This window comes from Limanda limanda, chromosome 6 (assembly GCF_963576545.1).
Source record: "Limanda limanda chromosome 6, fLimLim1.1, whole genome shotgun sequence".
NCBI lineage: Eukaryota > Metazoa > Chordata > Actinopteri > Pleuronectiformes > Pleuronectidae > Limanda > Limanda limanda.
The window spans coordinates 127,409-154,923 of record NC_083641.1 but is presented as its reverse complement, the minus strand read 5'-3'; the positions used below and the strand labels follow the sequence as shown (position 1 = coordinate 154,923).

The window sequence follows — 27,515 nt, the reverse complement described above, 5'->3', positions numbered from 1 at the left end:
TGGGTGTGCCTAGATTATGTGCTGGTGCAACCAAAGGTAGTCTGGAGCCCTGCCTCAAGGACAGCATCAAGAACAGAATCAGTCTGTTTAAGTAGGATAGGGGCGGTTCTTCTTTTGCCCCAATTAGACATTTGTCTTATTAGCTAGTCACATTTCTGGCAAATTCAGCCGCTTGTAACTTGCATCTGGTAACTTCAGTGTCACATGCTCAAATAGTAAAATAATGTTTCTGTCTGTCGGACTTTGTGAAACCTCTGTGATGAAAATAACCATGTCCAAATGTTTAATTACATATGCACAAAATCTATCTGAAGATAAGGTCATTTTTATCTATAATTTATAAGCTCTTTGCTACACATACCTGTGTGCATGAAACATTTTCACAAATATATTTAATATTTCTACAGTTGTAAAAGTTAATTACACATTCATAACCATGATTTTTTTTTTTTTTTCAACTTCACTGTTTTATATGTGAATGCATACTTTACATGCACAGGGCATAATTTGAATATAATTGCACAAGTTAAAAATGACCCTCATTTAACTCCATATATTTCACATTTCAAGCTTCTGCATCTCAACCTTCCAGGTCTCCTCATGCTGCTCAACTCATTGCTCTCTACATCACTTGTGTCATCACAGTGAACAGCTGTACTGAATATTTAACCTGATAATTCCATTGGAGCCATCGTAGAGAGCAGGATTTTCATAGCCTCAAAGCTCCATGTGCTTGGTCTTTACACCCCAAGATTTTAAAGCAGCTGAACAATCATGGAACATTACAACTTGATTTAAACTAGAACCCTGTTTTCCTAGCTTTTGCCATCGGGACTGCTTCCCAGTTGGACCAAAAACCGATACATTTAAGATAATAAGTTTACTGATGATGGCAACAATTATTGAAATGAGGCTCTGCTTGAAAAAAAAAACTAGTTGAGATTGAGTAAAAGGTTTTTTATGTTGGTAACAATTGTATTGTGGGCGGCTGTGGCTGAGGGGTAGAGTGGTCGTCCTCCAACCTGAAGGTCGGCAGTTCGATCCACAGTCTGACCCATCTGCTTGCCGAAGGGTCCTTGGACAAGATGTTGAACCCTGAATGCCCCCCATAGAATAACAAAGTGCTGCGAATAGATGCTCTGTATGAATGTGTGTGTGAATGGATGAATGTAAAACTGTACTGTAAAGCGCTTAGAGTGGTCATCAAGACTAGAAAAGTGCTATATAAATACAAAACCATTTACCATTTACCATATTGTTGCCGCAGTTCCCCTGTCAAACATAATGTCAACAACCTGTGATCACACCTAATCCATTACATTTCAATGGTGTCAGTCTTGAGTCCCACAAGACCTTATTTTTTTTGCCTTGATGTCAGTTGCAGAATACAATAATTTGCAAAATTCAGCTACAGGTGTATCTCAATAAATTAGAATATCATGGAAAAGTTTGTTTCGTTAGATAATTCAATTCAACAAGTGAAACTCATATATTATATAGATTCTTTACACACAGTGAAATATTTCAAATGTTTATTTCTTTTAATTTTGATCATAATGGCTTACAGCTAACCCAAAATGCAGAAAATCCCAGAAAATTTGAAAATTACTTAAGACCAATAAAACAAAGGATTTTTAATATAGAAATGTCAGCCTATTGAAAAGATTGTCTATATATATAGGCGAGTTTGCTGGCCAACCATGCACAGGATACCATGCTCATTAAAACAGGTATTGGTACTTTTGGCAGTGTGGGCAGGTGCCAAGTCCTGCTGGAAAAGGAAATCAGCATCTCCATAGACCTTGTCAGGGGAAGGAAGCATGAAGTGCTCTAAAATGTTCTGGTAGACGGCTGCGTTGACTTTGGACTTGATGAAACACAGTGGACAAACACCAGCAGATGACATGGATCCCCAAATCATCACTGACTGTGGAAACTTCACATTGGACTTCAAGCAACTTGGATTCTGTGCCTCTCCACTCTTCCTCCAGACTCTGGGACCTTGATTTCCAAATAAAATGCACATTTTACTCTCATCTGAAAAGAGGACTTTGGACCACTGAGCAAAAGTCCAGTCCTTTTTCTCCTTAGCCCAGGTAAGACGCTTCTGACATTGTCTCTGGTTCAGGAGTGGCTTGACACGAGGAATGCAACAGTTGTAGTCCATGTCATGGATACGTCTGTGCGTGGTGGCCCCTGATGCGCTGACTTCAGCCTCAGTCAACTCCTTGTGAATCTCCCCCATATTCTTGAATGGCCGTTGCTTCACAATCCTCTCAAGGCTGCGGTTATCCCTTTCTACCACACTTTTTCCCTCCACTCAAGTTTCTATGAATATGCTTGGATACAGCACTCTCTGAACAGCCAGCATATTTAGCAATGACCTTTTGTGGCTTACCCTCCTTGTGGAGGGTGTCCACCATATTCAATTTTGTGAGATACTGAATTTGAGTTTCTAATTTTTATTAGCTGTAAGCCATAATCATTAAAATTAAAAGAAATAAACGCTTAAAATATTTTACTCTGTGTTTAGTGAATCTATATAATGAGTTTTACTTTTTGAACTTAACTATTGAAATCAAAATGTTTTCCCATGAAATTCTAATTTATTGAGATGCACCTGTAATCATCTGAAATTACTTAAGGCCTTTGCATCTTTAGAAATGTTGGAAATGAGAGCAGACACAGAGATGCAACAGGGTGTTCCAGCTTCCATGCCTGCATAGCATTGCTGTAGAATGATTTCTATCCCACATCAAGACAACATCTGCTTAGCACATATATCAGTTAGTGTGTTTAAGCTGGAATTCCAGTGTAAAAATACTGTATGAATTGCATTGGCTACAAAGATGAAATATATTGGCTATGCATTGTTCACTTTACGATCTGAATTTCTTACAAAATGATATGCCGTCTTCTATTACTCTATGAAGCCATTTTTACCTCTGAAAGGTGACAGAATTTTTTAAAGTTTGTGAACTTTAATATCCTGCTCTATTTTACCTTCACTGTGAACACGACCCTGAGATTGTTAAACTACCGACTCATCCATGTCCCTTTGCAGTCAGGTGAAAACTGCCACTATGCTTACTGAAGGTCATGGTTTGACAAAACAAAAAAAATTCACAATCAGAAAGCATAGAAACAATTCTGACATCCCAAAAATTGACACCCTCCTTACCCAATATGTGCTTTGTGAATGATATTATTTATGATTTTGAGGGAGAGTATCTCAAACAGGTACTAAATGGAAATATGTTTGAGTACTGAGAATATGGACACAACTCTGACTCCAGTTATTGAGTGTAACCTTAATCCAAGCAATTAAATGCTGCCGCCACACCTTCACAGTTCTGTCTGATCAATCTAAAACTGTTAACAAAATGCTATATATGCTTGAAGTCCCCGAAGCAGTGATAAACACTTTTCTTTCAGGAGTTTAGATTTTTCAGTTTTTAACTAGATAGGAAAATGTGTTACTGTGTGTGTGTGTGTGTGTGTTGTGTGTGTGTGAAGCTGGTGTTGTGACCATGATTGTGCTCATCTCTGTTCTGTAGGCTACTTGTCACTCTCTACTGAATAAAGCAACAGTAAAAGAAAAAAAGGAAAACAAAAAAGCAGTAAGTTTGGAGAATTTATTTTCCCTAAGGCACTTTCCCCTGAAGCAAAAAATCATTTTTTTTGCATTTTTCCCATTTGATTTTTTTAAGTTCTTCATCTCTTTTTCTTTCTTTTTTTAATTGGTATTTCTCTGGAAATGTTCTTTACACTCAACCTTGTTTACAACCCTCTCTCAAAATCGCTGTACTAATATCGGCACCATTTGATTTATTTTCAATTAACTGTTCCATGCAATAGGGACATTCTCTCTTGTCTCTTGTCTCTCTCTTGAAACTCTGTTGCATTCAAGGAGACATTTTTTTTCATCTGCCCTCAAATCACGTCTCCACTTCTTGTATGACTCATTTTGATACATGGGAGCCTGCTGTTTGTGTGTAGGAACTGAGTTTACTTGCCTTTCAAAACAAAGTGTCATAACATTAGGCCTGTTATGCTGCATAACCTATGCACAGTGAATCGCAACTGTAATATATCGGACCACTAGATAATCTTTATTAATCTTTTGTTTTACAACAATCATAAAAAAATCACCTCCTGGAGTAATTCTGCCTAAAAAGCAAAAGCACTACATTTCTTTTTTGCTGCTAAATGTCTGCTGTGATCCACACCTGAACACTGCTCTTCGGCTTTAGAAGGTATGCTTGGTTTTCACTGAGCAGAGTACAGTTTCTGACACAATAATTCTCATTTAGAAATGATTATATTTGGGGTTCTTTTGGTAGATATGCACCAAGGCCATCATTTGGTTTCTCACGTACAGCTTTCTAAGCTATATATATTTTCAGGGTTGCCCGGGACAACACTGAGTCTCTTAGGGTCATTGTAATAAAAGATTAACAGTGTACATACATAGTCAATCTGAGCAAAATAAACCCCAGAGTGCTCAGTATTGGATTAAAATGATATCTGAATGGATACAGTTTTGAGAAACAATTGTATCAGAGCATCATATATTTGAGTTTAATGTAAGGGTTTGTAAGGTCTTGACCTTACGATGTAAAGTGTCTTGAGATAATGTATGTTTGACGCTATACAAATAAAATTTAATTGCAGGTTCTTTAGGGTATACTTGATAGTCAAGTGCAAGCCTTGAGGAGCACGTGTACTCCTAAATGTTTACATTTAATAATAATAAACTAAGGTGGGTAATGAAAATTGTTAATTATTAAGGGATATGAAGATAAATTTACAATTAGATTAAAAATACACTAGGATTTTAAACTTTTTCTTCTTCAAACATTATTTACAAGTGATGGTCTGATCAACATGATTTGGCCCTGATCACAATCTGAGTCCTTTAATGTGTGATTTAATTATCTGCACATCTGACAGTATCGTTTTTTTTTTAAATATGCGCATTGATGATCAACTTAATATTAGAAAAATGTATGATTGATATAATTTAAATAATTAATATAAGATACTATATAAATAATCCAGCACATCTTCAATCATAATTGCTCTAAAAAAGTGCAAAGTTGAGGCAAAAGTTATCCATGTTTAGGCCCCCAAATATATGATTCATTATTAGAAAGGAAAATAAAATAATTCTTGAATTTCAATGGGGTCCTTGCAGCGGTTGATGCTCGGTCCATGATATAATGTTTTATATGGCTAGTTAGTCTGTAGTTGTCAGAGGCTTCACCTCTTGTCGCGTTCTTGATTATAATTAGTCTCATTAGCAAACATATTTCCATTGACATTTTTTACACAAAACGGAAGATCATTGGTGAAAATGGAATATAAATGACCCTAGACAGCTCACTTGTGGAATCCCACATGCTATGATTAGGTGCAGTGCTAGTTAAGTTGCCTTTTCTGTATGGATGCAAATGAGGGGGGTAGATTGTTGTCAGAAATCTAATCCATCACTGTTTGAGTACATTTTTTTCTATGTACTTACGGTTGACTGTTGGTACTAATACTATGGTCGTAATTAGACATAGATTACAAACATGGCATATTGGAGTAGTAATAGAGTTGACTACAAGTTTAAGCATTTTGCTATTTTTGTAGATATTTCAAAGACAGAGTTATACAATTATCTTTCTGTAAGATTAATTCGCATCTGCAACATTACAAGCTCCTCCTAAAGAGTAATAAAGGTTATTTATCAGCCTCTTTGATGTATGATCAGGGTGGCCAGGCATCCTGTCTCCATATCTGTCTCAGACTCCTGGAGTGACTCCTGGCATGAAACATCTATCTCAGAGATCCCTTATCCATTTTAACAACACACAAAACCCCCGTCTTGTGGACCCTTTGTTAAGTGACACTGAAAGAGGAAGCTATAAACAGCAGTTCCTTGAGCAACGCCCTGATACCCACGTAAATCCATTTGTTCATCCTTCTAAACATCTTGATTGTTTCTTCTATTAATCATTGCCCAAATGTAGAAATGTATATCACACTATCTAGGTCCTCTAAGCAAGGGGGAGTGGAATCAGCTTGGGACATGAGTTATTTAAAAACTGTTTCATTGTCAATGTCACTGAATTTTCTTATCTGATCAACTTTTTTTTTAAATTAGCTCGTTTTTCCCCACTATTTATTTGTTCATTTTACCTATGTTTAAAAAAATATTTGTTCTAACCATAGAGCACACCACGACCTGACAGTCAATTCTTTAAGTGCTGCATGTCTATTTTCTATTTCCATGAAAAAGTTCATGAATACAGTGAGTGCCATTTCAGGGTTGTTCTAATTACATTCTACAGACAATTTCCCCTGTTCTACCTAATTTACAAATGCTTATTTATTGAAGTGGTTGTAAGATCTCTTATGGATGATGTTATTAGCTTCTTTAGGGATTTTAGTCTTATTTGACAGGGCCACCAGATTATGATCACTGAATTCCACTACCTAGGAAACAGCTTTAGAACAGTGTGATGAAGAGTTGATAAAGAGGGTTAGGGTTCGCATTTTGTGAGACACTTGTTAGAATGCCAATCAATGTTCATGTCTACCATTCAGTATATTTAATGGATTTCCACTATATTTCTGTACTTCCATCAGATGCTAAACCAACCATGCTACACATTCTAGAGAGATAGTCTACATCTGTATTTGGAGGCATCTAGCGGCATCCAATGATCGGTTTGGCATGTGGTAAATGAACAAGGACCTATAATCCTTCCATGTATTGGATAGTAAAATCATCCCTCGGTAAAGCAGGAATATAACTTTAGATTCAGACAACTACCCCACCACCAGTATATAGATAATACCAGACCAATGCCATTATAAGTAAAATTGAGGCTCAGAAGAGCACAAAGTCCCTTTTTGCTTGCCTACATCATCTTTGGTAGTAGTTCTTTTCTCCTTAGTCTGACAGCTTCAGAATAATCCTGAACGTGTGTCCCCTTCAGTTCATTTGTCCTTGGCTGTGGCACTGGAAGAGATCTGGTCCCTCTCAGAGAGTATAGCCTGGCGGGCTATTCTCCAGTGGAAGCTCTTTGCTGTGAAGCAAATGCAGTAAGTGCACGAGCTACGGTTGCTGATGGCAGGTCTTCGTGTTCTTGTCTGAGACATTCAGAGCAGACCTGTTGTGTGTCCTTGCTTGGAATCTTTTACCACAGCTGTACAAGCGAGAAGCATCACCTGCACCCAAAGTGAAAGGAAGCTTGGGAGCTGGATCCATTTAGCTTGGTGTGCTACAAGGAGGCAAATAACCCTATTAACTAGCTCCTATGGGCTGGCAGTGTGGTGACCGCAGGCTCTCTGTGACCAGGGTCTTGTGTAACTTGTGTTGTCTGTGATGGGTGTCTGAAGTCAGAACAAGTAACTGGTATGCCCCTCAGGGCTGGCATATTGGTGCAAGACCTTCTGTGAATACATGAAGGGGGTCCCCAATAGTGGCATCGAAGTGAATGCCAAGAAATAGAACCTCCTCGGCAGAGTTAGCAAGGTTTAAATTGATGTTATAATTTTTCAAACTTTCTCTCAATGTTGTGATGATATAATTATTAATTAATTTGGCCATGACAATCACTTCTTCTCCCAGCCCTGACACATTAAATGAACATGTATGTAGAGACCTTCTTGAAGAGAACCTTGTCATTAGTTTTCTTTCTAATTACTTAAGTTCATGTTTCAGAAATACAAAGTTGACTGCTGATTTGATTCACCGCCATTCACCTGCTTTCAAGAATTGAAGTGTTAACAGTTTATTTTCATCAATTAACAAAATGCAAAGTGAGCGAACAAAAAAAATCTAAATCAAATCAATATTTGGTGTTAGTACCCTTTGCCTTCAAAACAGCCTCAATTCCTCTAGGTAGACTTGCACAAAGTCAGGGATTTTGTAGGATCATAGTCAGGTGTATGATCAACCAATTATACCAAACAGGTGCTAATGATCATCAATTTCACATGTAGGTTGAAACATAGTCATTAACTAAAACAGAAACATCTTTGTAGGAGGCTTAAAACTGGGTGAGGAACAGACAAACTCTGCTGTGAGGTTGTGAAAGACAGTTTGATGTCACAGCAACAAGACACAAGGTAGTTATGCTGCATCAGCAAGGTCTCTCCCAGACAAAGATTTCAAAGCAGACTGGGGTTTCCAGATGTGCTGTTCAAGCTCTTTTGAAGAAGCACAAAGAAACGGGCAACGTTGAGGATCATAGACGCGTAGTGGTCGTTCAAGGAAACTTAGTGCAGCAGATGAAAAATACATCAAGCTTATTTCCCTTCGAAATCTGAAGATGTCCAGCAGTGCCATCAGCTCAGAACTGGCAGAGACCAGTGGGACCCATGTACACCCATCTACTGTCCATAGAAGTCTCATCAGAAGTGGTCTTCATGGAAGAGTTGCAGCCAAAAAGCCATACCTCCGACATGGAAACAAGGCCAAGCGACTCAACTATGCACGAAAACATAGTAACTGGGGTGCAGAAAAATGGCAGCAGGTGCTCTGGACTGATGAGTCAAAAGTTGAAATATTTGGCTGTAGAAGAAGGCCGTTTGTTCGCCGAAGGGCTGGAGAGCGGTACAATAATGAGTGTCTGCAGGCAACAGTGAAGCATGGTGGAGGTTCCTTGCAAGTTTGGGGCTGCAATTTCTGCAAATGGAGTTGGAGATTTGGTCAGGATTAATGGTATCCTCAATGCTCAGAAATACAGGCAGATACTTATCCATCTTGCAATACCATCAGGGAGGCGTATGATTGGCACTAAATTTATTCTGCAGCAGGACAACGACCCCAGACATACAGCCAATGTCATTAAGAAATATCTTCAGCGTAAAGAAGAACAAGAAGTCCTGGAAGTGATGGTATGGCGCCCACAGAGCCCTGATCTCAACATCATGGAGTCTGTCTGGGATTACATGAAGAGACAGAAGGATTTGAGGAAGCCTACATCCACAGAACATCTGTGGTTAGTTCTCCAAGATGTTTGGAACAACTTACCAGCCGAGTTCCTTCAAAAACTGTGAGCAAGTCTACCTAGAGGAATTGGTGCTGTTTTGAAGGCAAAGGGTGATCACACCAAATATTGATTTGATTTCGATTTCTCTTCTGTTCATTCACTGCATTTTGTTAATTGATGAAAATAAACTGTTAACACTTCCATTTTTGAAAGCATTCTTAGTTTTACAGCATTTTTTCTCACCTGCCTAAAACTTTAGCACAGTACTGTATATTAATACTTGACAATTAATATCTCTTCCGAATACACCTTGGTCAAGAAAATTATGGTCGAATAACAATTGTCAACACGTATTATAAATGAACATTTCAGACAGACTGAGCTCATCACACATTAAGTACTTTGCTTCTCTCCTTTCTACTTTGGCAGCACAAACTGTCTGACTTCACATTTACTTTTTATATCTCCATTATTTTTACATAATAGTTTATTCATCAGCTTTGTAGTATCAGAATGGCAGATGTCAGATATCAGATGTAGTACTTGCTTACAGGCGCCAGTGGTCTGCACATTGGTGAAGTGCATTCGCTGCATCAGGTTAACTGTTGAAAAAAAAAAAGGCAGCTTAAACTGAATTAGAAAAGACATTTTATTTTCATACCAGTTCCCAAAATACATTTGGTAACTTGCACACATGTATAATTGGCTGCAATAGTTGAGCCCTGAAGTGCTAAATTAATCATTACATTTTATTTTCATTTAGCTGATGCTATTATCCAAAGCGACTTACAATAAGTCATAAACAATCAAATCATAAGCCTTTTACTTGTTGTGCAATCCTCAGCAAACATTAATATAGCCTTATCAACATCATGACTATGGAGGTGATGTTCTGACTATCAGTTGGTCCAACTTACGTACATCAACTACTTCTACACTTATTCATGTTCCCTTGTGGATGAAATTATATTTTTCTTTGGTGACTCATAATCATAAAACTAAAAGATGGCAAGGCATTAGGCGCAAGGTTTATTTGTGGTTGGCAACCAACGTCAAGGTGCATTACTGCCGTCTACATGGCACAACAAAAAAGTCTGAAATTCAACAGAGCAGTGGATTTGACAGAAAATAATAGACAAACAGCTGTGGAGCACTTCAACTTCACTTGGATGTTTGTTTGGCTCAGGAAAATAATCCTGTACCTCACACAATATGTCAGCTCTAATTCTGTCCTCTCTAATCCACCTTTCTATGTCTTTTGTAAAGGCTTCTCATTTTTATTCTTCAGGAGCAGAGAAAGTCTTTCTTATCTTTCGCTTCCTTTAGTGTCTCTCTTGTGCCGTTACTTGAGTAACACCTTTCCTCACGCTTGTTACTGGAATGAATTAGCATTGTTTAAAAGTCTATGTATCTTCCCCCACTGTAATTCCTCCTGAGCAAGACATCGTCACCTCACTCTCCACTATTACAAATATTGAAAAAATTATTCACATCATTCCCTCCTGTGCTCTTAAATGTACTGAAATCCATTTTATATATTTTTTCATACCTTATTCTCAAACCTGCTCAACCATTTGTCTTTTGTTCCATCTATTCCACATTCTCCCTATATTGTACCCTGCTCCCGCCATCCTATTTCATGTAGGTGGTGAGTCAGCGCTTCCCGCAGAACAGCATTGGTGCTGTGGGCAGTGCCATGTTTCTTCGGTTTGTCAACCCAGCTATTGTATCCCCATATGAGGCTGGCATCTTGGATAAGAAGCCCTTGCCCAGGATAGAACGAGGTCTCAAACTTATGTCCAAGGTAAGTCTGTTTCCTATAATAAGCAAACTTTTGGAGCCTGGGAATGTTAGTTTGTATGTTCTTGTATGTTGGGTCTGTCTTTGTATTTGCTTGAAGAATATAGTAGACAACCATCGGAGGTAAAAGAAGAATAGATTTGCCAGGAGAGTTTTAATGTTTTTTGTTTTTTTTCAGATTCTGCAGAGCATTGCAAACCACGTCTTGTTTACAAAAGAAGAATACATGAGGCCTTTTAATGATTTTGTGAAGAGCAACTTTGATTCTGCAAGGAGGTAAGAAATTTGGGACATTTTGCTGCCTATACACATTTGTTCTTAAACACGAAATGGATTTGTATTTGGTAAATGGATTTGTATTTATATAGCGCTTTTCTAGTCGGATGATGACCACTCAAAGCGCTTTACAGTACAGTTTCACATTCACCCATTCACACACACATTCATACAGTGCATCTACTTGCAGCACTTTGTTATTCTATGGGGGGCTATTGAGGGTTCAGCATCTTGCCCAAGGACACTTCGGCATGCAGATGGTTCAGACTGGGGATCGAACCGCCGATCTTCAGGTTGGAGGACGACCACTCATCCCCTCAGCCACAGCCGCCCGAAATCCAAAACCACTTATTTTTCTTCACATATAACAAATAATCCAGACCAAATCCTGACCATTTTATCTGCTATGGATATTTTGTGTCGCTTTGGTTAAAAAAGGGGTCAGTTTGTGGCTCTTGGTGTAGCAATCATTGTGCATGTTTCATGACTGGGCTCACTGGTTATTCACAACCTAGTTAGTTTGCAGCAAAAAACACTAACAGACCAATGGCATGAGTATTAAATCATCTCAGGTGACGCCACTCAGCACCTCCGGTAAGTCAACGTTTAGTTCAGCACCACGGCACGAAAAACACGCGCTATGACGTAACCAACGAATCATCGACGATTAAATTTGTCGGCGACTATTTTTGTCGACTACGGGGATTAATCGTTGCACCCTACTGCCAGATCTCTAAACTGTTAGAAACAGACTCCGTGAGTTTGGCATGAGGGTGAGTCAGTGACGGTCTGGGGAGGTATCTCCTTGGAGGTTCGCACAGACCTCCATGTCATAGCCAACGCCACCCCCTGTGTTAGGTACCGGGATGAAATCCTCAGAGCGATTGTCAGACCTTACTCTGGTGCAGTGGGCCCTGGGTTCCTCCTGCTGCAGGAAAATCCCCTGCCTCATGTGGCCAAATTGTGTAGGCAGTTCCTAGATGATGAAGGCATTGATGCATTTCCATTGAAAATCAATAATTTTGTTGGGTGCGTGCGTGTGTTAGGGAGCAACAAGGGGGAAAACAAGAATAGGGAAGAAATACAAAAGGGGAGCCTTGCTTGTCACCACCCTCCCAGCACCCCTCCCACTCAACCTGAGGTTAGAACCGCGAACTACTACTCCCCCCAACCCTGCAGTCTTTAGAGGGTAAAGGTGATTGGGTGGAAGAGCATGTGGCAGGGGGCAAAAAGACAAAGACAATGAATAAATAAATGAGTTAGGCCATTAATTAGTAATAAACCAAAGTAAAAAAATAGAGGCAGTTTGAAAAGACCTAATGAAAACAGTGGGCTGTTTGTTTTTCTGGTGTGTGCTGTGTTTACTGTGGAGTTTGTGCGTGAGTTACAATGACATTCTTGTTGAATAGCATTCTGTAATAGTTAATACTTAAAATAAATGCAAGGGCTGCAAGTAGCATTGGCAGGCCAGAGCACCTGCACACATCGGGTCTAACTGCGGTCGCGTTGACAACGAGCGTGCGTTTTGTGCAACGTAGGAAGGCTAAACAGGAGGGAATGAATTCTCCACAGCTATGAGGGGTAGCAGGGGAGCTTGTGCTTGAGACTAAAGTCTCTTGGGCAAACAATGTCCTCACACTACCACCTGGTGACAGAAAGTTGGTGTTGTGCGTACCACTGAGAAGCTCTAACTTGACTACATCTCGACTTGGCATTTGCCAAATCTACACTTGTTTCTCGTACTTGACCAGGTAATATTCTATCTTAAAAATGCAATCTCTGTAGCAAAGCGTCAGATCTTAACAATCAGATCCCATGATCCCACTGCTACCTACCCCGGCTGCTGACACTAGCATCAAATTCATGTGGCTACACTCTGTCTTAATCTGCCAACTACCAAGTATCTGCTTCTTTCTTGTACTCGACCCGATCAGATCTCAGGATCTTACATTACAGCTCCCGTTAGCACAGCTTCCACTCAACTGAAAAATATAAAATATCATTATAATTTAACTAAAATAGGCAGCCTTCCTAGCTGGTGTTAAGCCTCCTTCACCAATGTGACTTACACCATGAAAGACCAAAAAAAAATTATCAACCGTGAATGGGTGAATGGCAAACTGTACTGTTAAGCGCCCTGAGTGGTTATCAAGACTAGAAAAGCGCTATACAAACCATTTACAATTCATCAAAACCCATCCATATTCCCAGTCAGCCACAAATCGCCATTTTTATATTTTGTCCCACTCCCATACTACAGGTACTATAATATACCTTATGGTATTAACAATAGGCCAAACAAAAAATAAATAAATACAGCTCGCCAGTCCAGTCACCTAATCTCTATCCAGAGAGCCCCCTCTGCTGGCCAAAGGGTACCTGTGAGACTAGACCTCCTAAATGTAAGGTACCTTTCTACCTTTCTAAGTATTTTATACTGAGTGATCTTATTTCTTCATCCAATATAGACGTTTTATCATTAACTGAGACCTGGTTGTCTTCTTGTGATCACTCCCAGCTGCTAGAGCTTTGCCTACCCAACTATGAATATCTAAACACACCCAGGGATAATGGCCAGGCGGCTGGCCTAGCTGTTTTAAATAAATTCTTTATTTGCTGACCCATTATCAGGAATACATTGTCTAGTTTTGAGGCTTCTATGGTCAAAATGTATAGCACTGCTCCAGTCCCTGGCCTATTGATTTATTGCACTCCAAAAACAAATGTAAACTGCCTCCCTATAATAATAAAAGTAAAATAGAAAGCGAAAACTATTTCTCAAAACTAATCACCAGCAATCACTATAATCCCAGATGTCTTTTAAAAACCATTAATAAACTCATAAACCCTGTTCCTTCTGGCCTGCTAGCTACTTCAAAGTAGCAGTGCTTTCATAGCACCGCCATATAATTCATTAGCCAGTCAGATTCCCCTTTAGCCTCAGTTTACACTCAGGTTCGACTTTTAACGTTATTGCGATTAAAAGTCTGAAACACCTGATTACAGAGTTGAAATGTGATGCTCCTGGTTTCAAACATGTGACATAAATAAATGATAATGACGAAAAATATATAGATGAGATTGAAGGGGAGAGGAAATACAATTTATTAAGTTAATTTATTAATGCACACTTTGAAGTTAGAGGCGTTTGTCTGATATGGCGTGTACGTTCGTATGAACTCACCATATTAACAAATGTAGAAGAAATGTAGGATTACAAGACACAGCTCTTCTTAATAAAGCCAAGTGATCTGCTGTCTTTTCTTAATTTGTATATACCCCCAAAGAGTCTTATAAAATCAATTTTTGTTTGTTTTTTCATTGTTTATCCCCTTTTTTCCCTTCACATAACGCTAAGTTGGTACATATAGCAGTTATTTGTGGGCCATGTTGTAGTTTTCTGACCTTGTAATTGTAAGTTATGGTTTGAGGCTTTTACTATTTATCTTAAATGTATATATGTATCTGTGTTGCAATCTTTAGTTAATAGTCACTGGGTAAATGTGCATGAACTACTTGATTTAGAGGGCAAGCATTATCTGCTTCTGGGAAAAGGCACTTTAGCAACTTCTTTTTGTTTGCAAATATCTTTCTCATTAAAATAGTGTAGTAAGTTCAAATAAAACTGAATGTTTTTCTAGAGACGGAAATACATGCATTTACGTATTACCTATTAAACCTGCCTCCCATCACTTTATAATAATATAGTTATCTGTTGACTGCGCAAACTATCTTACTACAAGCCAATCTCATAACAGATCAATCAAACAACAAGCGTGATTTATAACAAAGGGAGTTAAATAAAATCTGGCAAAATTTGTTGAGAACAAAATGTAGTAACAAGGGTCAATGGAAACCAAAATGAACCCGTTGACAGCAGGATTCAAAACCACACTGAAAATCAAAGTAGCACATTTAAATCACAGACTAATCCAACTTGCGTGAATTTCTCCTACAAGCTATGGCCACATGAGGCATGACATTGACATTGTCCTGCACCAGGAGGAACCCAGGGCCAACTGCACCAGTGTAATGTCTGACAATAGCACCGAGGATATCATCCCGGTTCCTAACAGCAGCCAGGGTACCGTTGGCTATGACATGGTGAAGTGTAGATGTACACCGTCAGGCTGAAAGCCGTCCTTGTTTTTACAGAAAAAAATCGAATTGTCAATAAAATGTATTCCATGGCTGAGGCATGCTTCTTTGATCCATATATTCAGGTTGAGCATACTGAGTCACATTATTAGTTGGAGTGATCAACCTGTGATTTAAATTGTTTGCTTTGACTCTGTTGTGATTTATTTTTCTTTTTTTTTTAACTGTTCACCAGCTAGTGCATTTACACAGACATATATAGAGCTATAGATAATTAGTAGAGGCTTCAGTCAATCATTGCCAGGCCTTCTTAGAGATGCTTCAGCACAGTTTTCACTATCTGTTTCAAAAGCTTTTGATTGCAATTATTATTTAATTTGAGATAGTGGGATCTGCTGATTGACAGGCTCGCAGAAACATTATTCAGTGGAGAAAATTCTATTTTTGACTTCATCTCTGGACCCTATACATTCAAACTGTTAAAGGCAGATTCAAAGGTTTTCGTATCCCGCTTACCTCGCCTGGCTAATGAAGTGAGATTTGTAATCAAATATGAAAATGCTTTTGGGGTTATATTTAGTCCCTACTTTTCAGAAAAAGTTAGCCCTCTGCATGGTCTTTGTATGGTTTCTTTGATCTTGACTGTATAAACATGCACAATATTCAATACTTAATTACAAAAATGGTGCCAAAATTGAGAAAAATGCTGACGGTACTTGTTATTGATAAGGGCTATAGATGGGTTGATGGTGTTTTTCCAGTTTTATTTCATGATTATATATTCAATTTACAATAATCTAAAATAAAGAAAGCAAATCCTCACATTGGAGACAATATAACCGACAATGTTTTTGCTTGAGTAATTAGCGATGCATAATCAAAATTATGTATTTTCTCTTTTCTTTGGGTTTCATTAGGGTTACTATTTTAGAATAATAGGAAGTTTAAACTTCCTTAAAATGGGGATGTAAAACCCTATTTATGTAAATACTACTGTGGTGCACCAGACAGAAAAGGTATCTTCTGTCTGTAGGTCGAGTTAATCCTCTCCTCTCTCCACCACAGGTTTTTCTTGGACATAGCATCCGACTCTCCACCCAGTGACACTGTCAATCATAGTCTGTCCTTCATCAGTGATGGTAATGTGCTGGCCCTCCACCGCCTGCTGTGGAACAACCAGGAGAGGATTGGCCAGTACCTTTCCAGTAACAGGTCAGAATACATCGTTTTATCTTCATCAGACAACATACTATTGAGTTCTGTTGTATGATCTCAATACTAAAACTAAATTCTTCATTCATATGGTTGTGAGAGTAAGAATTACGATCTGACTTCCAGAGATCACAAGGCTGTAGGCAGACGGCCTTTTGACAAGATGGCAACCCTGCTAGCCTACCTAGGACCCCCTGAACACAAACCTGTGGCTGACACTCACTGGTCCAGTCTTAACCTGACTAGCTCCAAGTTTGAAGAGTTCATGACCAGGTTGGTGAACTACTGGCCTGTAACCTGTCTCCTAATTTACTCTTTTCTTAAGCTCCCTTTCTTCCACATGCAAGTAAGTCCAGATTTATGTCACTGAGATGCTGAGATTCATTTTCTGTTTTCATTCTGTAGTTGATGTCTTCTACCTTTTTGCTAAATGTATAATGGATGTTGTGATTATATCGCTGTTTTCAGACATGACCTTCATTGAATTCAATTAGTGGGTTGAGACCAATAATTATTATTTCACACCTATTTTTGTTTATTTTGAGAAGATTAGGCTACATGTTGCTATTCTATGAACTTTTGGAGACAGAGACTTCTGTGTCGCAGACCCCTCCCTCTGGAACTCCCCTTGCCAAAATACACGAAGAATCTTGACATCTTCAAAAAATGTGTCAAGCACTACCTCTTTACTAAGGCCTTTGGCCTCAGTTTATGTTCCACTCTGCTGTTTATTTCTCTTCTTTTTGTCCTATGACAGAGATAAAGCGTCCTTGGGTGCCTTGAAAGGCGCTATATAATTGCAAGCCACTATTATTATTACTTTGATTTATGTGTTTTCCCCGCATATTCAAAATCTTTTTAATTCCAGCAGAACCAACTTGTCCATGCATTTGTTACCACTAGACTGGATAACTGATTTCTTTATCATCAGGATGTCACAGTAAGTCTGTGAAAACCCTCCAGCTTGTAGAAAATGCTGCAGCATGAGTGCTGAAAGGAACTAGAAGGAGAGATCATATTACTCCTGTCTTAGCATCTCTGCATTGGCTATAATTGGATTCAAGTTTATTTTTTTATTTGGATTGGAAACTCTAACAAAGTTTACCCCTAACACTCCAGAAATGTGGACTCAAACACTTCACCCACCCCTCCATCAGCTTAGGGCTGAGTAGATAATGAGTGAATTTTCATTTTGGATGAACTATTCCTTTAAGGCTAGAAATGTGCCATATAAATCCATTTACTATGTATAAAAAGTCTCTGCTCTTTAGGCACCAGGTCCATGAGAAGGAAGAGTTCAAAGCATTGAAGACGCTCAACATCTTCTACCAGGCCGGAACATCCAAGACTGGGAACCCAGTGTTCTACTATGTGGCTCGCAGGTAGGACCTGAATGTCCATTTTCCTTTTCTGTTTATTAACATTTTGATTTTGTTGTGGATTGTCTGGAGCTTTTTATATTTTTGGAAGTGCAAGACAGTGCTTTATCATATTTCTGCATTTCTGTTAAATTTATAGAGCTTCAGCATAACTCATCATTGTTTGAAAAACTCTAGACATTATCAGTTGGAAACATAAATCTGCCAAAACGGGCCAGTAGTGCATACTGCTTTACCTTGTCCATGGCTAGAACATTCAATCCAACATTCGGTCAACATGTTCTGTACACATCTTGGTATTCTTATTATGCAGTAAACTTGAACAGTTATAAATATGGTTTGATGTAATACAAAGAGTCTGTGGTAAAGTATTCTTGTATTAGTGTACTTTACAATGTCAGGTGTTTCTAATATATTGCCCCTCCATATGTAACTTTGAGAAAATATTAGACATACCCTACAGTATATTTCAGTCCAATAAGATAAACTACAGGAGACTCTATGTTAATATTAACTAGTGAATACTACCATGATTACACACACACAAATCATCTTGTAAAAATCTTATTTAAATTTTTTACCTAAGCCAACTAGGTTATGATTTTAACCCTGTCAGTTTGTTAGTGTCTTTGCTTGTGAGCAAGGTAACGCAAAAACAACTGGATGGATTATGTCGTTGCGTGTTCGTTTATCCTAAATATGAGAAGAGCCGGTTTGGTCTGATTCAAGTATTTATTTAGAAGCAATGAAAAGGTTTGAACAGCAAAGAAATGGGCATCCAACAAACTACCCCGGCACTCTAGCAGCACCGGGGAAGTCACGAGTCGCCAGACGCATCAAACAGCCGGTGTCTGTAATATTTTATAACAGTAGGTAGAATCTGATAGGTCAAAACCAAGGGGAAGTCTTCCTTGGTTCTTCCTCGATAGTGCGCAGGCGTAGTCCATCCTCTTGGCATTGGAGTAAAGAATATTGTGTTCCTGCTTTATCAAAACAATGTTACTCTGTCCGACTTCCAGAACTTATCAGCTGCTTGAACTCTGTGTGATGTTGAATGAAGCTAAGGGAATTATGCTTTAATATCAAAAGTTAGAAATGAGAACAAGTAAAAGATTCATGATTAACACCAAGCAGCAACGGTTACTTATAAATCATTTGTATGAAGGCATAATATCTGACCCAAACTGCTTCTGCTCCCACCCTCCTTTCTTCATTGTTTAGAGTTTCAGTTCCATAAACATTTTCAGACACACACACACAGACAAGGATTGGTGGAAGGATGCGTTACGAGTCAGGGAAGAACGTATTCAATTCTGGTGCAGATTCAGGGGGCAGGAGCAAATAATAGTTTTTCCCTTTATTTAACTTTGTGGGATTTTTTAACATTTTAACACAAGTATAATTCATGGATTTTGTTTTTAATGGTATGTTTAGGAGACTGATACTTATGAATTCTGTGCAATTTAGTGCACGTCAAAATATGAATCTAAACTAGTAAATTTAAATATGGTTTCATAAGAAGACTGTTCGGCCTTGGCGGAGGTATGAACCCAAGTGAGTAAACAATAATAATAATTTGTCAGAGAAACTAGTAACTTAAATCTTGTTCACCAAGGCAATACAATTTTTTAAATATAAAATCTAAAAATGAATAAAATGCTACCTCGTTTCAAAAAGTTTGTACTTTTGAAAAACACTTGGCAAAATTATTTGAGCGATTGTCAAATCAGTTCACCCATTCACACAAACAGATTCATACAGAGCTTTTAAAAGAATCAGTGGCAACTTTGACATGCGCATTACAGTGGCCAGGGATCGCGCCACTGATGTTTTGTTTTGTGACTGACATGCACTACCCTATAAACAGGTCTGAAGTGGGCGGTAAACGTTTACATGGCTTTTTAAATACAAAATACCTTTAGATGCTGGTTTACTCACTTATTAGCCATATTTGTTAAGTTTGAGTTAAATTCAACACCATTGTTAACTGAGCATTATTTGACAGTTCAGAGCGCAACCTCACCTTGTCCCCGCTGCTTCTCACTGTTGCCTGGCACCGAACCCCTGCTCTCCTGAGTCTTTAGCGTACAGCGTACCCCCGCTGCTTGAACACTCTCAAAGTCCAGTATCTCGTGCCCGGGTCCTTCCATTCCCCGGTCGCTATCCATAGATGCCCACCGCTCCATGTAGTCACAGTGTGTGTTGTGTTCCGTGTGCTGTGTTCACACGGATGGGTTAAAAGCAGAGGGTCAATTTCCCCATTGCTTGTAGTGCATGATTATGGGATAATAAAGGAATCTTAATTGTATACAAACAGTTCCGTATGAGGCAGCAGCTCATAAGAACGGGGCACAGTCTACGGTGGACTTTTCCTTTTAACAGTCATACACAGATCAGCTGTTCCTCAGATGTAAGAGGCTGTAACCTAAGGCAACAGAGGGCTCTGGTCTTAGCCCTGTTGGTTTGCAAACAGGGGTGACTTGACTGAATGTTTGGTCTGTGGTTGTGTATGCCCCCTGGTTTTTAGGAGAATACTCAATACTGCAACTATCAACGTGTTGAGCACATAGGCCCGGTCTTTTTAGCGCCAGTGATGTCATCAAAGATTGAGTGCAGAAGCATTTAAACATATAGCGACCGGGACGAATAGGGGTTGGGAACCGAAACTTGGTTCCAAATTTGAACTGAATCCAAAAGTATTTGTTTCCCGTAAACAGCAATGTAATTTCAGTTCAGCTTATCGGTTCCTAAACTGCAAGGAGCAGTCTGAAAGACTGTACAGTGTTTAATGTTCTGCGGTTTACGAGCTTGAGTGTCATCTTCAGCTAGGGCTATTAGCACCTTGCTAGTACCTCCAGTAGAGCTAGGGAGAACATGTTTCCTATAAATAAGATGTAAAACAAGCAGTTCAAAACATTATTATCCTGAAATGGTTCCACTGCGACTGATTTCCATTGTGTTGTTATGAAATATACTGTATGAGAGATTAATATTCATTACAGATCTTATAGTTGACAATGACTGATGTAACATTAGTTTAAAGGGATAGGTATTATCCACAAATATGACTGTGTTGTTTAGTAGAGATGAGCCGGATACTCGGCCGAAACGAGTATCCGGTACGGATAAAGCACTTTTGCCGATCACGAGTATAATACGAGTAATCGGAGTCATTATCTGTGCTCGGACTGAATGAAAATCCTCACACAGCGTCACAGCGTTCCTCCCGTCACACACGGCTCTGCTCACTCACTCACAGAACAGCTCTCTGTCTCTCAGTCACTCAGGTTCACTGAGCATCGGGACTGTTCCATAGGCTCAGTCAAGGAAGCAGAAATGATTCGTTCATTTCCCGACTGGGTCTTCGGGTTCGAGTCTTTGGAAACATTTTCACGAGACCTGCATTGGCTCAGTAGAGGAGCGCTGGAGATGTAGCGAGGGACGTTCACTGTCTCCCGGAGAAATGAACACTCTGTGTTTTTAGTATAGAAAGACGTGAATTATATTTGTTCACAAGTCATAATGACTGGTTTTGTTATTTTCACTTTACATTTGCACTTACTTTACAGTAAAGTAAACCTCTATTAAATACAGTACAACATGACAGTTTGTATGGTTTGAAATTGTCATTTATTATCACACTGGCATTTAATTATCACGGCAAACAATTACACTGCACTAAACTAAGTGTTAATGTAAAGTGAAAATAACAAAACCAGAACAACCACCAAAAATGGCAAACATTATAGGTTGCAAATGGTTGGTTGCTTTTTTATCAGTCAAATTTACAAAATGCTGTGTGAAGTTTGACGACTTCAACCAGGCCTAATTTGTTAGACATCAATATCAGCCCCATTGAACTAGGCTAGCTATCTGAATGGTATTCTAACAATTACATTTTAAACTTGATTTCCATTTATGCTGGCTGTACATTAACTTGACCATTTTCACAATGAATGCATGAATGTACGTTGTTGTGTTATTATTACAGATGCATTCATATAAAAGCAGTGTTTTATTGTTAATATGTTTTGTATGCAAAAATCTTAATTTGTGAAGTAACAAGCAACTATAGCCTGATAGAAAATGATAATGGAGTAGGTTTATGGGGAGTGTCTTCAGTACAGCCTGGAAATCCTGCTGCTTTTCTACAACTTAACTCGAGGACTTATTATGAATAGGATACATGCTTCCAATGGACCTTGCCTACAAGTCAGGCTTAGGGTTGGACAATGCTACCGGCAACCTATTACATTTGATTTTCCAACTTCACTTAAAGGTTGCAAGGCTTCTGTGTGACAAATTTGCATAAACTTTTCCTCACCTTTTAATTGTATTCAGCCCACATTGTAGCAAGTAGGCCATAAAGCATCCCTAACATTGGCATTGGCTTGGTGTGTTGGCTATTTTTAACTGGTTAAGTGACAAGTTACGTGAATGGCATCCTTTCAGATGTTCTCTCCTCCTCCATCCTGTGACCCTGGATGATTAAACCCAGCTGTGCAAGGACAGGGCCCTTACCCCAGCCAATCCATTTTGTATGTTCATACAGTTTCATAGACATTTTTTTTTTCAGATTGTATTTATTGTCCCTCTTTTGTGATCCTGAGGTTTGTGTGGATACTGCTGTCTGTACTACAAATTGTCCCCCACCTTTTGCTACAATGAAACAAAGCTCCGAACAATGGCCAGAACTATGGAAATAATGTGCAACAGCAATGTTGACATTTCACTACAATCTTTTTTTTTCAATCTCTTGTAACCCTTGTAAAAGCTTTGTTGTTTGGACAAGTATGTGACAGATCCTTTGTAGCTTTTAAAAACAAACAAGCACTCTTTGTACGGATCTGCACAGTGGGGAGGCATTATGTTTTTGGATTGTCTGTCCTTCCGTCAGTCCATCCATCCCTTTCTTCAAATTTGGTACAAATATTTACTTGGACTCAAGAAAGAACTGAGATTAGGTTAGGCTCACATTGGCCTTACAGACACATTTTTGCCTTGTCAATCAATCAATCAATCAATCAAGTTTTATTTGTAAAGCCCATATTCACAAATCACATTTCGTCTCATAGGCCTTAACATGGTGTGACATCCTCTGTCCTTAACCCTCAGCAAGAGTAAGGAAAAACTACTAAAAAAAACTTTTAACAGGTGCCCAAAGTTTCCTCATTGCTCAAATCAGCCTATGACAAAACAAAATGTTTATATTTATGTCTTTATAAGACAAGGTGAATACACTTAGTATAAATTACCCACAACATTTCCAGTTTATTTCCGTTAATTCCTGTTTATTCCCGTTAATTCCCGTTAATTCCCATGGAAAGTTTCCAACTTTGAATATTCCCGGAATTTTGCAACCCTAAGTAGGAGTAGTAGTTAGTTTTTTGACTGATATGACAATGTGGCTCTTGTATGGTGATGGTGGTGGTGGTAGTGATGATGATGAGGAAGAAGATGACTATGATGTCTCTGATGACTATGTCCTTCATGATGGATGTTTGTGTGATGGATGGCGAGATGCTGATCAGGTATGCCTCTACACTGCACTTTATTCGTACTGCCTGACTTTTGCACTTGACCTTATTTATTCAGTTTTTATTATGTACATCCAGTTTACAATATTCCAACAGAACTAGCATACGTATTATGAAGAAAACATAGAGCACAGTAGTCTGTTAATGTGAAAGCTTTACACTGAGTTTGAATCATTTATTCAGACATTTTGAGAGGTTTTCTGTTATGTAAGTTTTTTACAGTTTCTTAAAGTACAGGAATTTGAGAAGCATTGTAAAACAATCTTTTTAAACTTAATTGTAGTGAGGAACATACCGGCCTCTACAAATTTCTAGGTGCAGTGTTGAATTAATAATTTAATCTATTAAACAGTGCATTCTGTGTCTAGCTAAGGTGTTTTAGAAGGTGTGGAATGTTGATGTCTTTACTATAATGGTCAGGGTGACAGTTAGCGGAGTCTTGACAAGTGGGCTGTGACCTTTAATATGTGAGTTATTGGTAGGGATAGGGGGAAAAATCGATTCAGTTATGAATCGCGATTCTTGTGAATGACGATTTGTAAATCGCTCCGCTGCCTCCCAAATCTATTTTTTTTAAAAACATATATTTATTGGTTTTATACATTTAAATCAATTTACATACATACAAGAACCTTCCCCAAACTGAACCTATGGCAGTATAAAATAACACTTAATAATACAAATATCACATAAATGGCTAAGTTATAATTAAATCATGAATTCAAGAAGGACGAAAAATTACAATGAAAATACTAATTTAGTTTCTGTAACCTACTTTTAATTATTTTATTCAAGGATTCAAAAAACGTTGCCTCTTATAATCCTACAGATGGCGCAATGCAATCTATTCGTTCATGATTTCCTTCCGACAAAAAGGGGGGGGGGCAACCTCACCCCAGAGCATGTTGACCAGCATTTATTGTTTAAAAGTAATCTAAGTGGCATACATTTCTTAATCTGTCAGTTTGTGTTCAGTTGACAGGGGCTTTACAATAGTAGGGGACATTTTTATTTATTTTCTCTTTTGGGTGCCTGGCAGTCATTAAGTTAATGTTAATATTTAGGAAATAAAACTTGGAAAGCTCTAAGTGAATTTGACTGTGTTGTATTTGAAGGTATGATTCAACTGTTTTCCATGGTCCAGTATTTAAAAAAGAACCAAAAGAAATCGTAACATCGAATCACAATACTTACAGAATCGCAATACCCACAGAATCGCAATACATATTGAATCGCCACCTAAGTATCGTGATCGTATCATATCGGGAGGTCCATGCTGAATCCCGTCCCTAGTTATTGGGGGTTTTCTTTTTCGAGGACAGTGGGTGTTCTGTTGTGTTTGTGTATGTACAGAAACTGTTGGAACTTGTGGATGACGTCCAGACAAAAAACATTTGGTCACCAGATTTGTTCACTCTTCTCTTGATATATTACTGTCTCAAAAAGGGCAGATTTGGCTTAGTGACTCGATGTGATCTCCTCAGTCCTTGCAGGCAATTGGCCTTCACATCTGTCATCAACCCAAAATTGTGGCTCAGTGAACAGTGCAGAGTGCCATTCCCTTCCTGGTTTTGCGAGGTGGGTTTGCCCACAGATGGGTGTTGTATAACAGGGACAACATAAAACAGTTGCACGGGTTGTCTTAGCCCATCTCAGGAGCCTCATTATATTTTCTTCTTCTTCACTGGACCAGTCAGCCCAGGCAGCCGGTCCAGTGATCCAGGCAGGATCTGTAATAGATAGTTATGTGACAAATCAATACTTTCCAGGTTGTGTGGCATATTTGTGGGCACGGTCCAGAACCTGTTGTGACTAAGGTTGAGAGCTTGAAGAATGGGCAGTGTGTTGTTGATGAAAACCACTCTCTCTAGCTCATTATCTGACAAATCCAATACTTTCAGGTTCCACTGGTAAGCTGTGTCATTTTTGTCCAGTGACGTACATGGTTACCCACTGCTCTCATGACCCACAGAGACTGCGAAAGAACAGGGGGCAGGTTTTCCATGCTGTTGAAGGACAGGTCCAGCCTTCGCAGTTGGGCATACCTGCTGGGTTGGCTGTCCAGACCCAGCAAGCTGTAATAGAAATGCGATCATTAAAAAGTGCTTTCATGTCCCTGATAATAAATCCCTCATTTTGTTTAAATCCTGTAGTAACACATTTGTTAATGTACCCTTGGAGTCTTAAATGAAAAATCTGCATAGTGACAGAGCAGGGAGTTGAGTCCTATATTAATGGTGTATAACAAAGTACCATAAGGGTCAGAAGATACAGCTTGTTTTCACCACATCGTTTGCTTTTCTATCAGCTCCATGATAAGTACAAGAGTGCCCCCTTTTCCCTCTGGCTATACTTTTTTCAAGTAGCATTTTTGTAACAATCCTGGCAGAAAGATCATTTATATTGACATTCTTCAGGTCTGGGTGACATTTTTACCTGGTGATAAAACATCATCTGGGTTTGTGGTTTGAGAAACTCTTAATTGATACTGATTAGTGGCATAGTTGCCTTAATGACAACTATAATTTCAGATAATCCGCAGGATTTAATTTACCTGACTCACGGTTGTTACATTGATGTGTGGATTACACATGATTGAATATATACAAAATTATTGAAAATACTTTTGTTTGTGGTAAGTCTCCTGTACTTTTTATTTCAGCAGTTCCCTTACTATCTTGTTCATCATTTCCATCCACCTGGTAAACAAATATTTTAATTTGTGTTTATTTCCAAATGTCATACCTGGTGTCATATAAAACTAATTTTTTATTTTTATAGCCCATATTCACAATTTCAAATTTGTTTCATAGGGCTTAAAAGGGTGTGGCATCCTCTACACTTCACCTTCATGAGGAAAATCTACCAAAAATAAATAAGGGTGGGGGGGACTCAGAGAAAGCTGCATGTTAGGGATCCCTCTAACAGCAAGGACAGAAGTGAAATAGATGCCATGTGTAATAGGAGCACATCAACAAAATAACAATATTGACAACATTGATGCAAGTGTCTAACATAAATGGAAAGGTTTATCAATGTGAAAAATATTTATACAAAAGGCAATTTCTGTCAGAGATGAATGGAGACAGGGACACAAAAACTTAAAGGAATCATGATGTTAATGTGTTTCTTTTAATGATTTCTGACCGGCGCTGACAGGCTATTCTGTGATGCTCAGACGTCATGTGTTTGTCCAGTTTGTCCTTTCTGTAGGACTGGCAGGGAGACTCTATAAATGGCCGGGTCTGGTTTCCTCTCACAACTGCCTGTCTATGCTGTCTACGTATTCGACAGAACATTCATAAAACCAAAAAGAAAACTGAAATAATCCCCTATTCATTCTCTATGAACTGTAATTTATCTATCTATCTATCTATTTATTTATGCATGCATGTATACATGTATGTATGTAATGTATGTATTTACTGACTTCCATACGTAACCTGGATCGTTGGAATCCGGAAAAATTTTTGGATTCGGTACTTATGTTTATCACGTCTACACGAAGCCCTGTCACGAAAACACGTAAACGCTGGAGTGGAGTGGTTGAAATCACTGTAAAGACGTTATGGAGCATGCGCATAAAGAGAAAGAAGACACAAGTCGAGATCCTACTAGCAATCTCCGCATAACGACTTCTCTACCACCTGAAATCACTGTTACCATTGCAATCAAACAGGACTAGTTAGAATAGAGCACCTAGCCATAACCCTCGTTTGTGTTAAGTTACCGTTTTGAAACTTCCGTCTGTAATAAAAATATTTTCACGTCAGATTTGCCGGTTAAACAGTGATAGAAGGAAGTGACGCAGCGGGATTAATAATGGTTCAGGCTGAAGTTGCGAGGTGAGATGCGTTCACGGTTAAACACAACAAGCGGAGAAAGCAGAATCGCGGGCTGACCGGCGCTGAGAAATGCGCGTCCCGTGTTAACAGCCAGGCGCCTGAGCGCTGGAGAATTGCGTCCGGTGTAAAACTTACCAGGATCAGTCTTGTACAACCAGGGGGAGATTTCCCCTCTGACAGCTAAGCTGGGTCAGAACCTGTCATCCGGTGGTGACTGAACAGACTCTTGTCTGGGGCCGGGCGTGCAACACGTGGGCTCTTCTCTGAACTCGGACCCGGAGCAGGAGAGCTGCTCCGGCTGCTACTCGCATATTTTTAATTGCTCTCAGGTGGTTGATGCGACATGTTTTCAGATGGATGCTCTTTGTCCGCTGTTGG

The 27,515-nt window shown here is 38.9% G+C and overlaps 1 protein-coding gene across 2 annotated transcripts in view; it reads left to right on the top strand.

Annotated features, from left to right (window-relative positions):
- The window catches only part of nf1a (neurofibromin 1a), a 162,820-nt gene that overhangs the window by 89,597 nt on the left and 45,708 nt on the right, over window positions 1–27,515 (top strand). For both annotated transcript variants that reach the window (XM_061073898.1, XM_061073897.1), the window contains exons 30-35: window positions 3,558–3,620; window positions 10,636–10,794; window positions 10,969–11,066; window positions 16,230–16,376; window positions 16,503–16,649; window positions 17,648–17,758. In XM_061073898.1, coding sequence (XP_060929881.1) covers window positions 3,558–3,620; window positions 10,636–10,794; window positions 10,969–11,066; window positions 16,230–16,376; window positions 16,503–16,649; window positions 17,648–17,758 — 725 coding nt within the window. The remainder of the gene's footprint in view (window positions 1–3,557; window positions 3,621–10,635; window positions 10,795–10,968; window positions 11,067–16,229; window positions 16,377–16,502; window positions 16,650–17,647; window positions 17,759–27,515) is intronic.